This window comes from Engystomops pustulosus, chromosome 7 (genome assembly GCF_040894005.1).
Source record: "Engystomops pustulosus chromosome 7, aEngPut4.maternal, whole genome shotgun sequence".
Classification (NCBI taxonomy): domain Eukaryota; kingdom Metazoa; phylum Chordata; class Amphibia; order Anura; family Leptodactylidae; genus Engystomops; species Engystomops pustulosus.
The window spans coordinates 30,262,393-30,280,152 of record NC_092417.1 but is presented as its reverse complement, the minus strand read 5'-3'; the positions used below and the strand labels follow the sequence as shown (position 1 = coordinate 30,280,152).

The following is a 17,760-nucleotide window of genomic DNA, read 5'->3' as shown; positions in this document are numbered from 1 at the left end:
CAAAAACAGGCAGTTGATTTGAACAAGCACTGTGTAATGCCTCATTTCACCTGCAGGGGCAGAGGTGCATCAGCCACGATGCGAGTTGAGCCCCTTGCCTCAGGCACCACAACCTGCAGTAAGATATGGGGGGATCTGCTACAAAGCAGCGCCTTCCACATAAAAATAGTGTCTCTTTACACCTAATGTCTGCATAGAGAACTCACATACAAAAAAATAACCTGATATTACTAATGTGTAGAGCAGAGGAGGCACCGTTCTACAGCTGCCTTCAGGTACCATAGAGTTTATGTTCACCCCTGTCCAGGGGTACTGTAGGAAAGTTGAACACTTTGTGATCGCCTTTATGTCAAGGAACCTTTCTCACAAATAGAGAAAAAACGGTACACAAAAATCGGAAAAACCCCTTCAAAGAATCACAGGATATATAAAGTTAAGTTGAATCACATAGCAAAGTTAGGAGCAGATCCAAACGAAGGCAACAAAGTTTCCTTCACACATACAGTGGCAATTGTTTGCTTCTTTTTTGTATTATAACTTTTAAAGAGAATCTACCACCTCGAAAGTCAACTACGAGTTTGAATATTTATGTAAATTAGCTTCTTAATACACCAAGGATAAGGTCCTGCCGTCTGTGGCATCTGTTTTCTTCTTTTTAGGGTACTCAACAGCAAGTGAGACCCACCCTATGCATTGTGTTAGACAAAGTCTTGTATGAAGTAGTTGTAAAAAAAAAAAAATAGAAACACTGAGATGTTCATTTGAATATAGATGCGCTTGAAATTTTCCAATATTGTCCTACACATTGCTGTTTTTACTTGTAACTAAATTGAGATGTGGTAAACTCTGCTTAAAGGACATCTATCGTCAGATCAAGGATTGTAAACCAAGCACACCAACATACTGGTGTGTGCCCCTTCTGGCAGGATCTGCTCTTTTTATGCAAATGAACCTGAGGGTCTCCAGGCTCTATAGGAGTTAATGGAGCCTGGAGCCCTTCAGGCTCATTTGCATAATTTTTTAAGCCCCCTTTTCTTAGAAACAAGAGCATAAGAAACTAAAAGTACAGTAGATCCTGCCAGAGGGGGTACACACCAGTATGCCTGTATGTTTGGTTTACAATCCTTGATCTGTCCTTTAAAGGAAATCTACCACCAGGATGAAGGATTGTACACCAAGCACACTGACATACTGGTGTTCGCCCCTTCTGGCAGGATCTGCTCTTCTTTAAGCTTCCTTTGCCCTTGTTTTTGAGAACAAAGGCTTTAAAAATTATGCAAATGAGCCTGAGGAGCAATGGGATGGGAGATCAGGGCCCGAACTACAACCAACACCCACTTATTTACCATACGCCCGCCATCACTGACCTAGGGCATAAGAAACTAAAAGAAGAGCAGATCATGTCAGAGGGGGCACACACCAAAATGTCAGTGTGCTTGGTTTATAATCCTTCTTTCTGGTGGTAGATGTCCTCTACTCCATTACTCTTATGCAGAGATCAGCAGGTTCGGCCCTCTTTGTGGGAAAACCCCTTTAAAGGGTTGTCAATATATGTAGGTGATAACAAGGTGATCAGTGAGGGTCTGTCTGTGGGATTTCCACCAATCATGAACACAGGAGCCTGATTTCTCACTAGTGGGTGGAGCATCAGGACAAGAGGGGTCGGTCAGGGGAACCTAAACCACAAAACTTTGTGGTTCGGGTCCACTCAACAGTACCCATCGACAGCACATGGACATAGGAAATGCTCGTCTGAGACATTTTATTGGCTGATAAAATCTTTTGGGGTTTTCAAGATAAAAAGAAAAAGTTCAATGTTTGCCTTCTTTCAAGTATCCTCAGGTAGTCAATAGTCACCATAGCATAGCATAGTGATTAGGGGCATTCGCATATTTTTAACCTTTACCGTTCTCTGTCCTGGCCGACCTTTAAAATTCCTTTATGGTAATCTCTATACATGTGAAAGGTCAATTAAGGCCAAAAGTGGGAAGGGAAAGGCTCATGATTATTCACAGAGAACTAGGCTAGGACTACGTGGTGACTACTGGTCCCTAATTATAAGTATCATAGTATCATAGTTTATACGGTGGAAAAAAGACACTTGTCCATCAAGTTCAACCAAGGAAGTGAAGGGATTGGATGAGGAAGGGATTTAGGGGAAACAATTCTATATAACATAACCAACAATGTTATTTAGGTGTAAAAAGGCATCTAGACCCTTCTTGAAGCTCTCTGCTGTCCCTGCTGTGACCAGCGCCTGAGGCAGGCTATTTCACAGATTGACAGTTCTCATAGTAAAGAAGCCCTGCCGCCTCCGGTGATTAAACCTTGATTTCTCCAGATGGAGACAGTGCCCCCTCGTCTTTTGATTAATCTAATCTAAAACAACTTACCACCATATTTTTTTGTATGGACCATTCATATATTTATATAAATTAATCATGTCCCCTCGTAGTCGTCTCTTTTCCAGACTAAATAAATCTAGTTGTTTTAATCTTTCCTCATAACTGAGACCAAAGTGAAGAAGATATTTAGTTACCCACAGGTTACCATGACACAACAGATTACAAAAATACAACCATGCTGGATTTTAGTGAAGCTACATTCCTCAAGCCTCAAGTTACCGTACAGACCTAAAATTTGTGCCATGAATCTACTCTATCTCATAATTTGTATGCAAATGTCTTGAAGGAATTGCCGAACCAATCTGAGCTAAGCTTTCATTTTAAAAACTGAAAAAATTAAATCTGAGCTCCGATTGGTTGCATGTGGGAAACACTGACAACCTTACTTTTAGATGTGGTGTTAGAGGGGTATTCCCATTTCAGGAAATAAATGTTATTGTTTGTATGATGAAAAGTTATACAATTTTCCAATATACTTTCTGTATCAATTCCTTGTGGTTTTCTAGATCTCTGCTTGCTGTCATTCTATAGGAAGCTTCTATGTTCACTTCCAGTGGACAGAAATCTGACCATGGTCACACAGGTGCACGGCTCGTTATATCACACAGCTCTGATTACTCTCTGTGATATAACGAGCCGTGCACCTGTGTGACCATGGTCAGATTTCTGTCCACTGGAAGTGACATAGAAGTTACATTCAATAGAATGACAGCAAGCAGAGCTCTAGAAAACTCATTGATACAGAAAGTATATTGTAATATTGTATTACTTTTTAGTATACAAACGATAACATTAATTTGCCAAAATGGGAATAACCCTTTAAGGCTAGTTCAGGGCTGAAGCTATGATTTACCCTTACAGAAAATTTGCTTTATTGTTCCTTTAATATGGCGCAGGGGGTCATGCTTCAATACCGTCATTTACATGCAATACAGATATTAATACACCTCGAAATGTCACGTGACATGCATACTAAGAAACTGTAGTAGGCATCAAAGAGGTCTAGCCTCCCGCTCATGTGCCATGGTGAGTGCCAAGTGATTGGGCTCCCATCTATACACTGGTCTTTATGATGAAGCTTACAATGTACAATCCCATGCGTTGCGATTAGACACTAATTAGCCAACGAAACCATCCTACAAAATGTGTGTGTGATGATATATATATATATGATATAAAGGTGCACAGTACCTGTGTCCCGGGAGACTCTACCCTATGAAGTGCCGGATCCGCTATAGCGGGTGTAGAATCGCCATTCGCATAAAAACACAAGGACATATTCTCCAAACAGAGCGCAGGAGAGAAAACCGGAGCCGGTTCTTCATTCTGATCCAAAACACCTGCTGAGTTACTTCTCTGTAGACAGTCAACCATAAGAGAAGGTCAACACCTTCCCTTTCACAGAGGAACAAAGCAGACGCAGCCCCCCGATAAGGGACAATTCCTCACTGTTGTCCTAAAATAACACAAGACCTTGTAGTATGTCCGTCCAGGCAAAGGTGCGTCCCTTCGCTGTAAAAATCGGATCCCTCCCTTTAAGGACTCTTCTCCAACCTGTTCTTTTTTGGCACCCCCAGACTCCAATGTTGCCTGGGAATTTTACTACAGCCTCTAGTTACCATGGGAAGGCGGCTGATGTCATTGGCATGAATGAGACCCTGCAAATTCACAACTCAGACAGGAATAGAAGCGTTCAGCCTTCACTTAACCCCCTCATCCCCTTAAGTGGGGGGTGTTCAAAGCCATTGGATGTAGCAGGGCCATTCACCGCCTGCACAATGAAGGAGTTAATTTCCGCTGACCGGTGTCACAGTCCTATTATTACGCCTGAACCGCTTTGTATTCTGCTGTGAAAGCTGTCAAATATTGCATCCTCTTTTTTTCCCCTAATATTCCATTTTTTATATAGGGAAGATATCGGAGGAGAGGCGCTATCCTCTACTTTAAGCCTATAATTACATTACAAAAAAAATCCACTTGACACAGTTTCTCGGCTGTTTCTATAGTAACCACTGGCAGTCGGATACGTAAAATCAGCCGCTGACTATATAATACAGCAATGTATCTGGTTGTATATGATATATAGGCATAGGTCACTATAGCCGCTCATATGTTTCATGGGTTAATTTGGGTGCTCATTATTTATGTCTAATATACTATAAACACAGCTAATATATATATATATATATGGCGCATGATTTATTCACACATGAATTTTATTATGTACATTTACATTTAAAATGTAAGAATTTATATGTGTTTGTATACATATATGTTTATATGTATATATATTTATACAGTGATATACATATAATTATGTATATATACCATGTGTGAACGTTCCCATGATGGGGTTGTCTCATGTTTGAAATCCTTTCATTGATACATCTTAGACAGACACTGGGGCACATTTACTTACCCGTCCCTTGCGCGATCCCCGCTGTGCGTTGTCCGGCGATCATGGACTCCAGCGCGATTCGCAAACATTGTGCACCCGATATCCTGCATGTGTCGCGTCCCGCTCAGGTCCGCCCGAGTTCACCTTCTTCCCGATGCATGTAAGTGCTTGGCTTGCAACACAAATTCAAATGTTAAATTCCTCGCTTAGTCCGAATCCGTCGGATCGTCAGACGGTCCGCCCCCGATTTGTGTCGCATGAAATCCAATCGCGTGCGCCACAATCCCCTTTTAAATGCGCCGCAAAATGGTACTCGACGGAATATCCGACGTTTGTGCGGTCCGCGGACCTTTAGTAAATGAGCCCCATTATCTGATGCGTTTCTGGCACATACCATCGGCTCTACTCATGGCTATGATTGCACACGCCAGAAACGAGTCAGATTTTTTTTTTTACGTCTTGTCCATCTAAGATGCATCAATAAAAGGATTTCATATTAACCTGCAGAGAATTGAGGTGGATCTTTCGCTTTATTTCTCTATTAACCCAAGGCGATACAGCCTGATCCATGCTCCAAGCTTTAATATCCGAGAATTAATATAGGAGGATGACGGGGTGACACAAGAGCTTACAGTCTATGAGGATGAGGGGGTGACACAAGAGCTTACAGTCTATGATGATGAGGGGTGACACAAGAGCTTACAGTCTATGAGGATGAGGGGGTGACACAAGAGCTTACAGTCTATGAGGATGAGGGGGTGACACAAGAGCTTACAGTCTATGAGGATGAGGGGGTGACACAAGAGCTTACAGTCTATGAGGATGAGGGAGTGACACAAGAGCTTACAGTCTATGAGGATGAGGGAGTGACACAAGAGCTTACAGTCTATGATGATGAGGGGGTGACACAAGAGCTTACAGTCTATGAGGATGAGGAGGTGACACAAGAGCTTACAGTCTATGAGGATGAGGGGGTGACACAAGAGCTTACAGTCTATGAGGATGAGGGGGTGACACAAGAGCTTACAGTCTATGAGGATGAGGGGGTGACACAAGAGCTTACAGTCTATGAGGATGAGGGAGTGACACAAGAGCTTACAGTCTATGATGATGAGGGGGTGACACAAGAGCTTACAGTCTATGAGGATGAAGGGGTGACACAAGAGCTTACAGTCTATGAGGATGAGGGGGTGACACAAGAGCTTACAGTCTATGAGGATGAGGGGGTGACACAAGAGCTTACAGTCTATGAGGATGAGGGGGTGACACAAGAGCTTACAGTCTATGAGGATGAGGGAGTGACACAAGAGCTTACAGTCTATGATGATGAGGGGGTGACACAAGAGCTTACAGTCTATGAGGATGAAGGGGTGACACAAGAGCTTACAGTCTATGAGGATGAACGGGGTGACACAAGAGCTTACAGTCTATGAGGATGGAGGGGGTGACACAAGAGCTTACAGTCTATGAGGATGGAGGGGGTGACACAAGAGCTTACAGTCTATGAGGATGAGGGAGTGACACAAGAGCTTACAGTCCATGAGGATGAGGGGGTGACACAAGAGCTTACAGTCTATGAGGATGGGGGGGGGGCACAAGAGCTTACAGTCCATGAGGATGAGGGGGTGACACAAGAGCTTACAGTCTATGAGGATGGGGGGGTGGACACAAGAGCTTACAGTCTATGAGGATGAGGGGGTGACACGAGCTTACAGTCTATGAGGATGAGGGGGTGACACAAGAGCTTACAGTCTATGAGGATGAGGGGGTGACACAAGAGCTTACAGTCTGAGGATGAGGGGATGACACAAGAGCTTACAATGTATGAGGATGAGGGGTGACACAAGAGCTTACAGTCTATGAGGATGAGGGGGTGACACAAGAGCTTACAGTCTATGAGGATGAGGGGGTGACACATGAGCTTACAGTCTATGAGGATGAGGGGGTGACACAAGAGCTTACAGTCTATGAGGATGAGGAGGTGACACAAGAGCTTACAGTCTATGAGGATGAGGGGGGTGACGAGGGAGCTTACAGTCTATGAGGATGAGGGGGGTGACGAGGGAGCTTACAGTCTATGAGGATGAGGGGGTGACACAAGAGCTTACAGTCTATGAGGATGAAGGGGTGGCACAAGAGCTTACATTCTATGAGGATGAGGGGGTGACACAAGAGCTTACAGTCTATGAGGATGAGGGGGATCACACAAGAGCTTACAGTCTATGAGGATGAAGGGGTGGCACAAGAGCTTACATTCTATGAGGATGAGGGGGTGACACAAGAGCTTACAGTCTATGAGGATGAGGGGGTGACACAAGAGCTTACAGTCTATGAGGATGAGGGGATGACACAAGAGCTTACAGTCTATGAGGATGAGGAGGTGACACAAGAGCTTACAGTCTATGAGGATGAGGGGGTGACACAAGAGCTTACAGTCTATGAGGATGAGGGGGTGACACAAGAGCTTACAGTCTATGAGGATGATGGGTGACACAAGAGCTTACAGTCTATGAGGATGAGGGGGTGACACGAGCTTACAGTCTATGAGGATGAGGGGGTGACACAAGAACTTTGTCTATGAGGATGAGGGGGTTAAAATCCCAGCACAGATGTGAACCCAGTTATATACAAATAAAGATATATATGGATATTTGTGCTGTGTATTATATCCCTATGGAGTGAGGTTCATGAACAGCTGTTTCCATGGTAACCTAAGCCACTTTAAATATCAAGGTAAAAGGTGGGAAAAAGAATCAAGTTCTTGGTTTCCCATCTATGTTTCCTCTACAGTTTCTTCTGTCTCTTGCACAAAGTCGCTGTGCAATTTAAGGCTGGGGCTACATGGGACAGAACTAACATGGGCCTAACTTGCTGATCAGTGGGGGTCTCAGTGTTGAGATCCCCGCAGATCACGAAAACGAGGCGTCCGATGGGGTCCCACGTACCTCCGTCGGACCCCTCATCCCTCCATGAGGGATTAATGGAGCAGACGGCCGCGGATGACCATTCGGGTCCATTAATTTCTATGGAACTGAGGGAAATTGCCAACCCCCACTGATCAGCAAGTTAGGCCTTATTCCATGGATAGGGAATAACTGTTCTTCATGGGAAAACCCCTTTAATTATAACAATTGCCTATAATTCAGACATGGAATGGGATGATAGCTAAACCAGTAAGGCTACATTCACACGACCGTATGCTCGCCCCTCCACTCTCCGTATATATACGTCGTCACAATGGCCGTCTTTTACTAAAGGAATGGACATTTCTGAATCATTGTTCCTCATTAGTACATCCTAGGCTGAGTGGGCGGCCATAGACAAGGGTCAGGAGGGAATTGATTCTCCCTATGGAGATTATCTTTGCAGGCCTACAGAGCCTTAAAGGCATTGTATACTCCACTGAGGATTCTGGGTAAAGTATATACAAATATACACACCATTATTTCCAACAGATCTTCAAAAATGTCTATCCTTGTCCAGTGTTAGAAGGGGTTGTCCATTAAAGGGATTTGCTTAGTGTACACATTGCCCCTGTGATGGATCCTGTATTTTTTTCCTTTACGTTTGTCAAGTCTCTCATGAAATCTACGAAAATAATAATTAGCTCCACGTACGATTATCCTATACGCTTATTATTTACACGCCAGATAAGAAGCTGTACTTACACTGACACCATACAATACACCATACAATACACAGCCGACACATCACGTAATGGTATGTGATGGATGATGAGTCTGGATGATGAGGGCGCTCTCCCTGGCTATGGAGCAGACATGTTACTCTTTAAAAAATGGTGTTAATTAAATGCCTGCTGTGTCCCCTGTCTGTCAGTAGATTGTCAGCCATTACAATCAATGTGGCGACATAAAAATATTGTGACAGCAGGAGATCCTTTTAGTTCAGACACTAATAAGTAGAGTTCCTAGTGGGAAAATCCATTCAGTGGTGTTAAAGGACACCTATCACCAGGATGGACGACTGTATGCAAATGAGCTGTATGCATTAATACCTATGGAGCCTGGAGCCCCTCAGGCTCATTTGCATACAGTCTTTCATCCTGGTGGTAGATGCCGTTTACCAAGTTTGACTGGGATAGGGGATAACGACCAGTGGTCCCATACTTACTAATTCATGGAAGGTAAGGTTGAGCATAAGTGCTACCACACCACTCAATACTATGTTAATGTTGGAACAGTGCTTAGCTATCTCTGGCATTCTGACTTTGTAAATTGCTGCCTCACTTCTGGTACAGTATGAAATATCTTTTTTAACATTTCCTCTTTTATATTAAACATTTTCAGTGACGAGAAGAGTCACTTTTTTGGCTTAGATAAGTCACCCTGAGAGGCTGGAGGGGGATCATCACTTCAAACACCCCGATCTTGGGATTTATAGCTTCTGGTGTAATTTTAAAGATGAGAAACACCGTTCTTTTTCGGGAGCAGAGAGGGCCAGGATGGGGACACCCTTACCTGCCAAATTTACCATAGCTTGGGTACAGCTGAATTCTATGGGAGGCAAAGAGGGTCGTAGAGCATGATGCATTCAGTCTTGATGGTAACGTCAGCCGCAGATAAAGATCCAATCCCCACCTTAGGCTTTAGCTGCCGGTATCTCCAGTTATATTACACAAAAACTCAATCCTGATACATTTTCAAAGCCAAGATTCTCATGTTTAAAATGACATCAGCATGGTGCTAGCTACAATAGAGCCCTATATAGCGGCATCTCAGAGTGACTCATCTCAATGGAAAAATATGACTCTTCTCTGCTCATTTGGATATGACTTTGGAACTAAGGATATTTCATACCTTACAAGGTTGGTAGTTCAGTGCGGCAAAATACTGAGGACAATTTCCCTTTAACGCTGTTCTAATGAAACGTTACGTGATCCAACTACCGCTGGGGTCAAGAGGGCTGTAATGCAGACTATAAAACTTGCCCCTATGACAGCCATGTGAAATCATGCTTAGCCACTGCGTTTCTCAATGCCAACAGATCCGTTAATTGCTGATGTAGTAAAACTAATTAAATTATCTCTGCAATCTTAAGGCTGACTGGCTCTGAATCACAGAACCCGGTCTTCCGTGTAATTAGAGGCAGGTATACATTATGGGATCTGAGACGTAGCCGAACAATGACAAGCCGCAGCTTAGAATAGATCTTAACGACACTTCATTGTCCTTTACAATTAGATATAAAACAAACAAATCCCATAAAAGCAAAACATTCTTTGCATAAATTATTGACATACTGGAGCCATCCTATAATAATAATAAAATCAAATAATCCTATATGATACCCGGATTCCAGCGTCGTTTGACACTGTCCCATCCTTAGGGCATTGGATCCGTCAGGTTACAGTCTTACCATTCTGGACATTGTCCTCTGAAACGCGTGGACCGCAACAACCCTCTCCAAAGTACGGAACTCCACGCAAAAAAAAAAAGCAAAACCAACTCGGTTCTTAGTTCTGGCTCTATCAGACGGGTGTCTGCTGATTGTCTGGGTGTTTCTAAGCTGTTTGGCATAAGGCATTGAGATGTAACCTTTTCCCTAATGTTCTTCCCAGCACAAATATTTAGTCTTACTTAGTAACATCACATTTATTCCGACAGAAGAAACCCAAAGGGCGCAGGGTCTGGACACAATTATAAGACCCATAATTGTCAGAACTTAAAGAGGAACCAGAACAACGGATCAGATCTTGTGAGAGTTCAGTAAGGTATCTAAACACTGGAGAAGTAGAGAACATTAACCTAAAACATCCTACATTATGGATATAATACAAATAATATAAATGTCATCTGAATTTTATATAAATGTAAAACACATGATAAATATAACATAATAAGAATATCAATCTTATACGAATAATATAAATATAATCCCAATACTAAAGAAAATCCATCATGATAAACCAGGGACATTACTCATAGATCCAGGCACCGTGACTGTGGTAATCTTCTTATATTTGTTATCCATGGCTTCCTTCCTTCTAAAATCAACTTTAAAATTATGCTAATGAGTTTGAAGGCCTCTGGGGGGGGCGCACCATGCTGCAGATTCTTTGGCAATTACAATTTTATCCCCCTCCTGCCCTCCCGCTGCCTGTTGTAATATCAGACAGCGGAAGTGGTTTTGCACAGTGTAACAGCCTGTGAAGCTGCAGCACAGATGGGATTTGGTTACACCCCCAGAGCCGTTGTGCCTCGTAAGCATAATTGTAATAGTTTAGGAAGGAGGCCACGGATAACAAATATGAGAAGATTACCACAGTCACAGTGTCTGGATCTATGAGTAATGTCCCTGGTTTATCATAATGGATTGTAATGGTGGATTTCCTTTCACATAAAATTATATAATACAAATAAAATAAATCTATTACCAATCTAAATTAAAATAAAATAATAGATATAAATAACATAATATAAACTAAATATAAAATGATATAATACATTTAGTTTAAATACAAATAGTTTAAATATAATATAAAAAATGTAATGTGCAATGGTGGCTCAGTGGTTAGCACTACAGCCTTGCAGCACTGGGGTCCTGGGTTCAAGTCCCACCCAGGTTGACATCTGCAAAGAGTTTGTATGTTCTCTCCATGTTTGTGTGGGTTTCCTCCAACACTCCAAAACATACTGGTAGGATGATTACATTGTGAGCCCCATGGGGACAGGGACTGATTTAAATGGAACCTACCACCACGATTCTACCCATAAAGGTAGGCATTCACTGAAATAGGGATATATAATTGTTAACCTCCCTAAATAAGGACACTATTCACTGAGCAGAGTAAAGGGGAGTATAAACTGGTTAAAACTTAACCTTTATTATTCTGTTAAAATATCAGACGTCGTCCGTCAAAATAGAAAAGAAAACCTGTGTAACCACAGTGTAATCCCTACACCCAAAAGTGTTGGTAAAAAGGAGATAATCGTAACCTCAGACCACAGAGAGATGTACTCTGATGGAGGACCGAGGTCCGTAGGATAACCTAATTCTTACTACCCGGGTTCCCCACAACAGCCACTTTCTATGGCCTCCCTAAGGTCCATAAGGGGTATCCTCCCCTTAAAGGACGACCCATAGTTTCTGGGATCAACAGCCTGACCCAGAACATCAGTCTCTATGTGGATCGTATCCTCAGACCGTTTGTCACAAGCCTACCATCGTACGTACGTGACACAATGGATGTCCTCAAACAAATCGAGGGAATTACTCTTGAGCAAAAAACTTACCTGGCAAGCCTCGACGTTGAGGCCTTATATTCCTCAATCCCCCATGCCAAGGGGTGCGAGGCAGTAGGGGCTTTCTTAAGTTCAAGAGGCACGCAATTTGGCAGGCATAATCAGTTTATATTGGATCTGTTGAGATTTATTTTAGAGAGGAATGTCTTCCTTTTTGAGAGACGGATCTTCCACCAGCTGAGGGGTACAGCTATGGGGAGCCCAATGGCCCCCAGTTACGCTAATTTATACCTCGGCTGGTGGGAGGACCGTATCGTCTTTTCGGAGGAGAATGCCAGATGGATATCCTCAATATCCATCTGGCTCCGATATATAGACGATGTGCTCATCCTGTGGACCTCTACATCATCAGATTTCCAGGAGTTTGTCCAGGTACTTAACATCAATGATCTTGGTCTCAGATTTACTAGCGAAATCCAGGAGAAGTCCATTGCTTTCCTGGACATACGCATCACTAAGACCGTGGAGGGCCAACTCCAAACTAAGGTCCATAGGAAAGAAACTGCTACTAACAGCTTGCTGCGCTGGGAGAGCTGCCACCCGGTCCCCCTCAAGAAGGGTATACCGAAGGGGCAGTTCCTCAGATTACACCGCAATTGCAGCCAAATGGAAGACTTTTTGACTCAATCCAGAGATCTTACTGATAGATTGTCCGAACGAGGGTTCCCAAGAAGAACCATCAGTAAAGCCTTCCAACATGCCTTGTCATCTAAGAGAGAAGATCTTCTAGTTCCGCGTACTAGAGAGGAGGACAATGCCTTACGCATAATAGGCACCTTTGATGCCAAGGCAGAGGTGGTGAAGCAGATTATCAACAAATATTGGGGCATCTTGAGACAGGATCCAGACCTCAAAGAAAGCCTACAACCGTTCCCCTCAATCACATATAGAAGGGGGAAGAATCTACGTGATAGATTAGTACATAGCCACCTTGAACCGGCACGAGGAGCCACGACTTGGCTCTCGACTCGCACTGGCATGTTTAGATGTGGCAACTGTAATGTTTGCCCACGGGTCCTGGGGGACATGTTTTGTAGTGCAAGCACGGGGGAGACTTTTACGATCAGAGAGTATGCCAACTGCCGAACGGAGGGAGTGGTGTATATGCTCACATGCCCGTGCCCACTAAACTATGTCGGAAAAACTTTTCGCCCCGTAAAAACCAGGATTCAGGAACATATGGGCGACATTAGAAACCATCGGGAGACCTCAGTCTCTAAACACTTTGCAGAGAAACACGGCAGTGACCCGAAGTGTTTGCGGTTCCAGGTTATTGAAAGAATTAGACCACCAAAACGCGGTGGCAACTGGGATCGCCTCATTTGCCAAAAAGAGACCAGATGGATCTATACTTTAAGAACAATGGATCCAGAGGGTCTTAATGAGAATCTCTCCTTTACTAGCTTTTTATAGTGCACCTGCCTTGGGTGTCTAGTACCAATATTTAGAACCAAGATACCTGGATCACACCTATTTGTCTCTCTATGTGATACCATTGCATACTGGCTATTTTTATCCATCCTCTTCTTTCTAATTAGGTTAATAATTTATTAATTTATTTGTTAATAATTAATTATTTATTTGTAGGTTTACAATATACTCTTTCGGGTGTCCCTCTGAATTATCCTCTGTTCCTCCATCTCGATCTCTCTTATACATGGTTGGCAGGAGCTCCTGCCACCTTTTGATCCTTACTTCTGCTGACGTGTCTGCCCTAGCGCTTCACTGTATGTATGCCATAATTGGCACTTAGCTATCTGTCTATATCTGATTTACCATTGTCCATGGATGGCGGGTTTTGTGGATATAATACCCTGCTCGGGGTGCTAAGTGATGAGCATCCCGTGATGTCCCTTTTCTATTGCTTGCCTTCTCCTCCCCGTGTCAGACACATATCGGGGAGTGGCCGTTCCTCTTTGTTTACCTCCGCCCGCATATGCACCAATGGCTGTGCCCCGCGTCATAATCGGGGCGGTCTCCTGGCTTCCCGATGACGCGTGGTCACATGACCGGAGACTTGTGACAGCCTCCGGCCTCCCATTGGCCAGACCATCTATGATGCGGTGGGGGCGGGCCCAATGCGGAGGGGCATGTCTCTTTGGCCCACTCCCATTGGTTGACGGCCACCCTGTGACGACACAGGTGGGTGTCGCTTATGCCTTTTATACCTGGCGTTCCCCGCGGGCGCTAGCCGCTAACATCAATGCGGGGATACGCTATACCAGTGTTCTCAGGGACCAGACCTAACACAAATTGTCTGGTCTAGCCAAACCATGTATTGATCCCTGATGAATGTGTTCAGGAAACGCGACGGATCTTATAATAAATATCTATAGGAGAGCTTATGGGGGTTAGAGAATCATCTATGGCTGCCTAGCTTAGTCCACAGGCTAAAATTAGCAATGGACTGCTAAGAATGACAGCACTCTACCCTGACTTCCCATTATCATAAAGCCTCACTAGGTTATCCTACGGACCTCGGTCCTCCATCAGAGTACATCTCTCTGTGGTCTGAGGTTACGATTATCTCCTATTTACCAACACTTTTGGGTGTAGGGATTACACTGTGGTTACACAGGTTTTCTTTTCTATTTTGACGGACGACGTCTGATATTTTAACAGAATAATAAAGGTTAAGTTTTAACCAGTTTATACTCCCCTTTACTCTACCCATAAAGGTAGATCGGGTGGTAGGTGGATGAATGGGAAGTGAGGAGAGCCCTTTTTTGGGCTAATCCTCACGTCCTGGCTATCTTAGAAAACTTTAATCCTGGGATATGTAAATTTTCTTAAGCGGCTACTGAGGCGTGGAGTAGCCGGACATGAGGCTACAAGTCGCGGCTACTCCACGCCCCAGTAGCCTCTTTTCTCCGCCTACCATTTAATCTTCGGCGCGCAGCTCCTCATACCTGCGCACCCTCGTCCGAGTCCCTGGCGTTCTGCGCATGCGCAGGCCTTCGGCTGCGTGGCCGCAGCTCCAAGGGCCAGAACTACTGTGCATGCGCAGAACACCGCAGATGCCGATAACTTGGACGAGGGCGCGCAGGTACGAGGAGCTGCCCGCCGAAGATTAAATGGTAGGCGGAGAAAAGAGGCTACTGGGGCATGGAGTAGCCGCGACTTGTAGCCTCATGTCCGGCTACTCCACGCCTCAGTAGCCGCTTAAGAAAATTTACATATCCCAGGATTAAAGTTTTCTAAGATAGCCAGGACGTGAGGATTAGCCCAAAAAAGGGCTCTCCTCACTTCCCATTCATCCACCTACCACCCGATCTACCTTTATAGGTAGAATCAGGGTAGTAGGTTCCCTTTAACAAGCTGCATAATCTGTATGCGCTATATAAATAAAGGAATTATTATTCTAAAATAGAATTTAATAGAAAGCCATGATAAAGATGAATATGATGGCCCTGGTTAACACATTACATAAATTGTCCAGGATTTTGGTTGCACTTTACTAAAATTATATTATAACATATAATATATAATACATTACAGTCCAAACACAGCATAAGAAGTCTATCCTCGCGTTTGCAAATTTCTTGCTGCAGCTTTGATCATTATAACCAATAGGTGAAGATAACCGAACACATGTAGCTTTTGTAGCAGATTTTCATGCTATTTCATGCGGCACGGTGGCTGAATGAGTAGCACTTCTGCCTTGCAGCACTGGAGTCCTGGGTTCGAATCCCACCCAGGTAAACATCTGCAAAGAGTTTGTATGTTCTCTCCGTGTTTGCGTGGGTTTCCTCCGGGTACTCCGGTTTCCTCCCACACTCCAAAACATACTGTTAGGTTGATTAGATTGTGAGCCCCATGGGGACAGGGACCAATTTGAAATGCATTGTGCAGCGCTGCGTAATCTGTGTGCCCTATATAAATAAAGAATTATTATTTGACAACTATAGGTAGTTTTCTTATTTCATCTATATGTTTATCAGATAATCCTGTATTATTTGGATTCAGTTGCAAATAATTTAAAGGACACAAATGGAACACCTCCTCAGTATACGCCATCAATAGCAGATTGAATCCTGGCACCCTGTTTGAGATGACTCAAGCACAGTGCCATACATTGTATATTGGATTTACCTGGTATTGCAGGACAGTCCCATTCATTTCAATAGGACTGAGTTGCATACAGGGCCAGTGCCAGCACTGGGCATACCTGGGCAAGTGCCGGGACCCAGAGCTTTGGGTTGATAAACTAGGGAATATTTTAGGGAACATTAGAACATGTTTTAGTTTCAAAATTTTTAATGTTGCCACATGAGTTCACTCAGGGGCACCAGGGGCCTACTGCAACCTGAAGCCGACCCCGGTTGCAAACAGACCATTGAATTCTCTAGGCCTGAGAAGCGGAAGCTAATTTGAACTCATTGGGCCATATTTATCAGGGCATACAAGCCCAGAATTAGACGCTATTCTTGGCACACAGCCAGAAATTGAACTCATTCCGCCAGGTCCTTAAGCCAGGTCCTTGAGGTTGGCGGCAGAGTGGGCTGACGCGACCTGTTCCTTCCCCAGGACCTGTGCAATACCTATAGGCTGTACCAGTTTTGGCACAGGCTACGGCACAATTCTAAGCTAGGTCAGACCATCATACACTGGTCTCATTGGGTCCAGCACCTGACCAATTAATTGGATATTGATGACTTACTCTAAATACAGGTCATAAATATTTTAGTCCTGGAAAACCCCCAAAGGTGCCAATACACATAAGAGCTAATTAGCTAAAAATACAACTCATTGGGTAAGGAAGAAACAGGTTGTTTGATTTCAACACAATAAATCATTTTGTTCTCAAAGGAGAAATTCCGAAAGCCAAATGGTGTGTGAATAAGTAAGGGAAAGGAAGAATAATTACCCATCACTAGAAAGGATGTCCCTTGTAACCCCCATATGAATAGAGTGATAGCTGTGGAGGCTCACAAAAGACCCCCATTTTTCATTATCAGCAAGGGTCCCTCACCCCTACTCATCGGCAATTCTCTAGAGTTACTGAGAAATTAATAAAGGGGGCCCCTATATAGATGAAGTCCTACACAAATTACAATCTCATCTCATGTGTTGGGGGTGATCCCATTGGAAATGTCTGAGAAAGGAATGATCAGCCACGTAAAATCTAAACATGCCTGATCCCTTGTTGCCACAAGAAGGATATAGAGATAGATAGATAGATAGATAGATAGATCTCTCTATCATAGACTGGTTTGCCTTTTCATTATAGAAAATACTGATCATGTTTGTGTGTAGAAAGACAAAGTCGTCTGCTGGACAAGTGTTCAGTCACAGGTATTCATGGTATATGGGCACATTAGAAGATAGTCGTCCTCCTGAGAACGGTGTATGGGCACGTTAGAGGATAGCCCCCTCCTGAGAACAGGGTATGGGTGTGTATTACTTGGCATTGCTGTTAGAATCATGAAAATGTGACGGATTTGTATAAAGTGAAATTATGAGGTAACACAAGGCAATAGCTGTTCAGTCAGAACACCCTTAAATACTAAAATGAAATAATTTTTTCAGGTCTACACACAGCTGTGTACCTGCTCATACTGGGGCTTCTATTGCACTGGCTTTTTATGCCTATGGTGTACTTTGTATGACTTGCTCTCTATATACAGCACCCAACAAATCCTTTATGGCCATAGTAGTTACCTGTTACTGTAATGCCAGAACCTCAGACACTGCC

General features: G+C 43.6%; 1 protein-coding gene across 1 annotated transcript in view; it reads right to left on the bottom strand.

Annotated features, from left to right (window-relative positions):
- The window catches only part of PAK6 (p21 (RAC1) activated kinase 6), a 58,255-nt gene extending 53,956 nt beyond the window's left edge, over nt 1–4,299 (bottom strand). Inside the window, exon 1 of the mRNA XM_072115286.1 lies at nt 3,597–4,299. Coding sequence (XP_071971387.1) covers nt 3,597–3,779 — 183 coding nt within the window. The 5' untranslated portion in view covers nt 3,780–4,299. The remainder of the gene's footprint in view (nt 1–3,596) is intronic.
- Nucleotides 4,300–17,760: the final 13,461 nt, after the last annotated feature.